This window comes from Berghia stephanieae, chromosome 14 (assembly GCF_034508935.2).
Source record: "Berghia stephanieae isolate SIO BIC M18660-M18661 chromosome 14, UCSD_Bste_1.3, whole genome shotgun sequence".
NCBI lineage: Eukaryota > Metazoa > Mollusca > Gastropoda > Nudibranchia > Aeolidiidae > Berghia > Berghia stephanieae.
The window spans coordinates 32,852,543-32,855,042 of NC_088373.1; the positions used below are offsets into that span (position 1 = coordinate 32,852,543).

Here is a 2,500-nt window from a genome sequence, read left to right on the forward strand (position 1 = left end):
CGGAGTCTTGCAGTTCGTGGCCTTTGCCGGACATATTCTGTTCTTGGTGAGTTGGATCTCCAGATATGGACTGGAACCCTCAGGGAAAATGGAAAAGAAAAAAAAGGAAGGTTGGGAGGCTTAAGAAAACGTGGAGAAGGTCTTGTGAGGAAGAGGTGAAGTTGGCTGGAATGTCCTGGGGAGAGATGAAGAAGAAGAACTGAGATGCATGGAGATGTGCATTCGTTATGGCAACCCTGCAAAATGCGGGATATGCTGAAAGAAGAAGAAGAAGAAGAAGAAGAAGAAGAAGAAGAAGGAGGAGAAAAAGAAGAAGGAAAAGAAGAAGAAGAAGATGAAGGAGGAGGAGGAGGAGGAGAGGGGGGAGGAGGAGGAGGAGAAGAAGAAGAAGAAGAAGAAGAAGAAGAAGAAGAAGAAGAAGAAGAAGAAGAAGAAGATGAAGAAGATGAAGAAGAAGAAGAAGAAGAAGAAGAAGAAGAAGAAGAAGGAGAAGAAGAAGAAGAAGATGAAGAAGGAGGAGGAGTAGGAGAGGGGGAGGAGGAGGAAAAGATGAAGAAGAGAGGAGGAGAGAAGAAGAAGAAGAAGAAGAAGAAGAAGAAGAAGAAGAAGAAGAAGAAGAAGAAGAAGAAGAAGAACAGAATACGGTGGAGATGTAAAATAAAAAAAGAGTTGAGATTTTATATAGTGCAATATCCACTTAAGTACTCAAAGCTCTTTAAAGGGGGTCCTGACCAGCAGCAACACTTAACATTTAGGACGAGACATGATGCTGTTAGGTGATATACAACTTTTTCCGACAAAGACAATGCTGTTATCCACCAAGTACTCATTTTACACCTGAGTACGGTGAGAATGACGTCAATATAGTTCCTTCTATATTCTTTTTTCAAGAATGGATTCATAGATTATGGTCATATTTATTTTTCTTTCTTTTCTTTTCTTTACTTTCCATTTCCAGATTTTAACTCGTCCATCCAAAGCCAATTCCAACTTTCCGTACAACGTCAAGACATCTCAGGTACCAAAGGCTTTTTCACTTTAAATTTATATTTAAATTGAGTTTTATATAGCGCAATATACACTTAATGTGCTCAAAGCGCTTTACAAGGGGTCCCTGGTCAACAGCAACATGTAACATGTAGGACGGGACATGACGCCTGTTAGGCGATATTACAATTTTTCGGACACAGACAACGCTGTTAACGGCCAGGCACTCATTTTACACCTGAGTACGGTGAGAGAATGTGAGTAAAGAACCTTCTCCAAGGACTCGACTCTGCGCCGAGCGCGAGGCTCGAACCCTGGACCTTCCGATCCAAAAGCTAGTGTCATACCACTAGACCACATAGCCGCACTTTGCATATGTGTAGCCAGCAGTTCTTTATACATTATGCCCAATGCCCTTTTACAAAAATAGGTAGTCCTTAACCCTCTCCTTACCAACTATAGCAAAATCGTCTCATACGTTACGATACAACCAAATTGTTTCTTTTTCAAATTTATTTTGTACATCAAAAAATTTTAAGAAAATGAACAGTGTGTTGTAGAGCATGTTGTGCTAAAGTTGTGGTGGTGGTGGGTGGTGGTAGTAGTACTAGTAGTAGTAGTGGTGGTGGTTGTGGTGGTGGTAGTAGTAGTAGTGGTGGTGGTGGTCGTAGTAGTAGTAGTAGTAGTAGTAGTAGTAGCAGTAGCAGTAGTAGTAGTGGTGGTGGTAACGGTGACAGTGGTAGTGGTAACGGTGACAGTGGTAGTAGTGGTAGTGGTAACGGTGACAGTGGTAGTAGTGGTAGTGGTAACGGTGACAGTGGTAGTGGTAACGATGACAGTGGTAGTGGTAACGGTGACAGTGGTAGTAGTGGTAGTGGTAACGGTGACAGTGGTAGTGGTAACGGTGACAGTGGTAGTGGTAACGGTGACAGTGGTAGTGGTAACGGTGACAGTGGTAGTGGTAACGGTGACAGTGATAGTGGTAACAGTGACAGTGGTAGTGGTAGTGGTAACGGTGACAGTGGTAGTGGTAACGGTGACAGTGGTAGTGGTAACGATGACAGTGGTAGTGGTAACGGTGACAGTGGTAGTGGTAACGGTGACAGTGGTAGTCGTAACGGTGACAGTGGTAGTGGTAACGGTGACAGTGGTAGTGGTAACGGTGACAGTGGTAGTGGTAACGGTGACAGTGGTAGTGGTAACGGTGACAGTGGTAGTGGTAGTGGTAACGGTGACAGTGGTAGTGGTAACGGTGACAGTGGCCGTGGTAATGGTGACAGTGGCCGTGGTAATGGTGACAGTGGTAATGGTAACGGTGACAGTGGTAGTGGTAGTAGTGGTAGTGGTAACGGTGACAGTGGTAGTGGTAACGGTGACAGTGGTAGTGGTAACGGTGACAGTGGTAGTGGTAACGGTGACAGTGGTAGTGGTAACGGTGACAGTGGTAGTGGTAACGGTGACAGTGGTAGTGGTAACGGTGACAGTGATAGTGGTAGTAGTGGTAGTGGTAACG

At 44.4% G+C, this 2,500-nt stretch overlaps 2 protein-coding genes across 2 annotated transcripts in view; one reads left to right on the forward strand and one right to left on the reverse strand.

Moving 5' to 3' along the window:
• Positions 1-2,500, forward strand: part of LOC144960097 (transmembrane protein 145-like) — a 62,146-nt gene that overhangs the window by 48,555 nt on the left and 11,091 nt on the right. Inside the window, exons 11-12 of the mRNA XM_078893049.1 lie at positions 1-46; positions 959-1,018. The exon at positions 1-46 is cut by the window's left edge and continues 75 nt beyond it. Coding sequence (XP_078749175.1) covers positions 1-46; positions 959-1,018 — 106 coding nt within the window. The remainder of the gene's footprint in view (positions 47-958; positions 1,019-2,500) is intronic.
• On the reverse strand, positions 1,337-2,105 carry LOC144960054 (uncharacterized; the record flags this gene model as incomplete). The annotated part of the gene is made up of 3 exons (XM_078893002.1): positions 1,337-1,379; positions 1,717-1,787; positions 2,019-2,105. Coding segments are annotated over 3 exons (201 nt in total), but the record flags the coding sequence as incomplete, so codon positions are not given.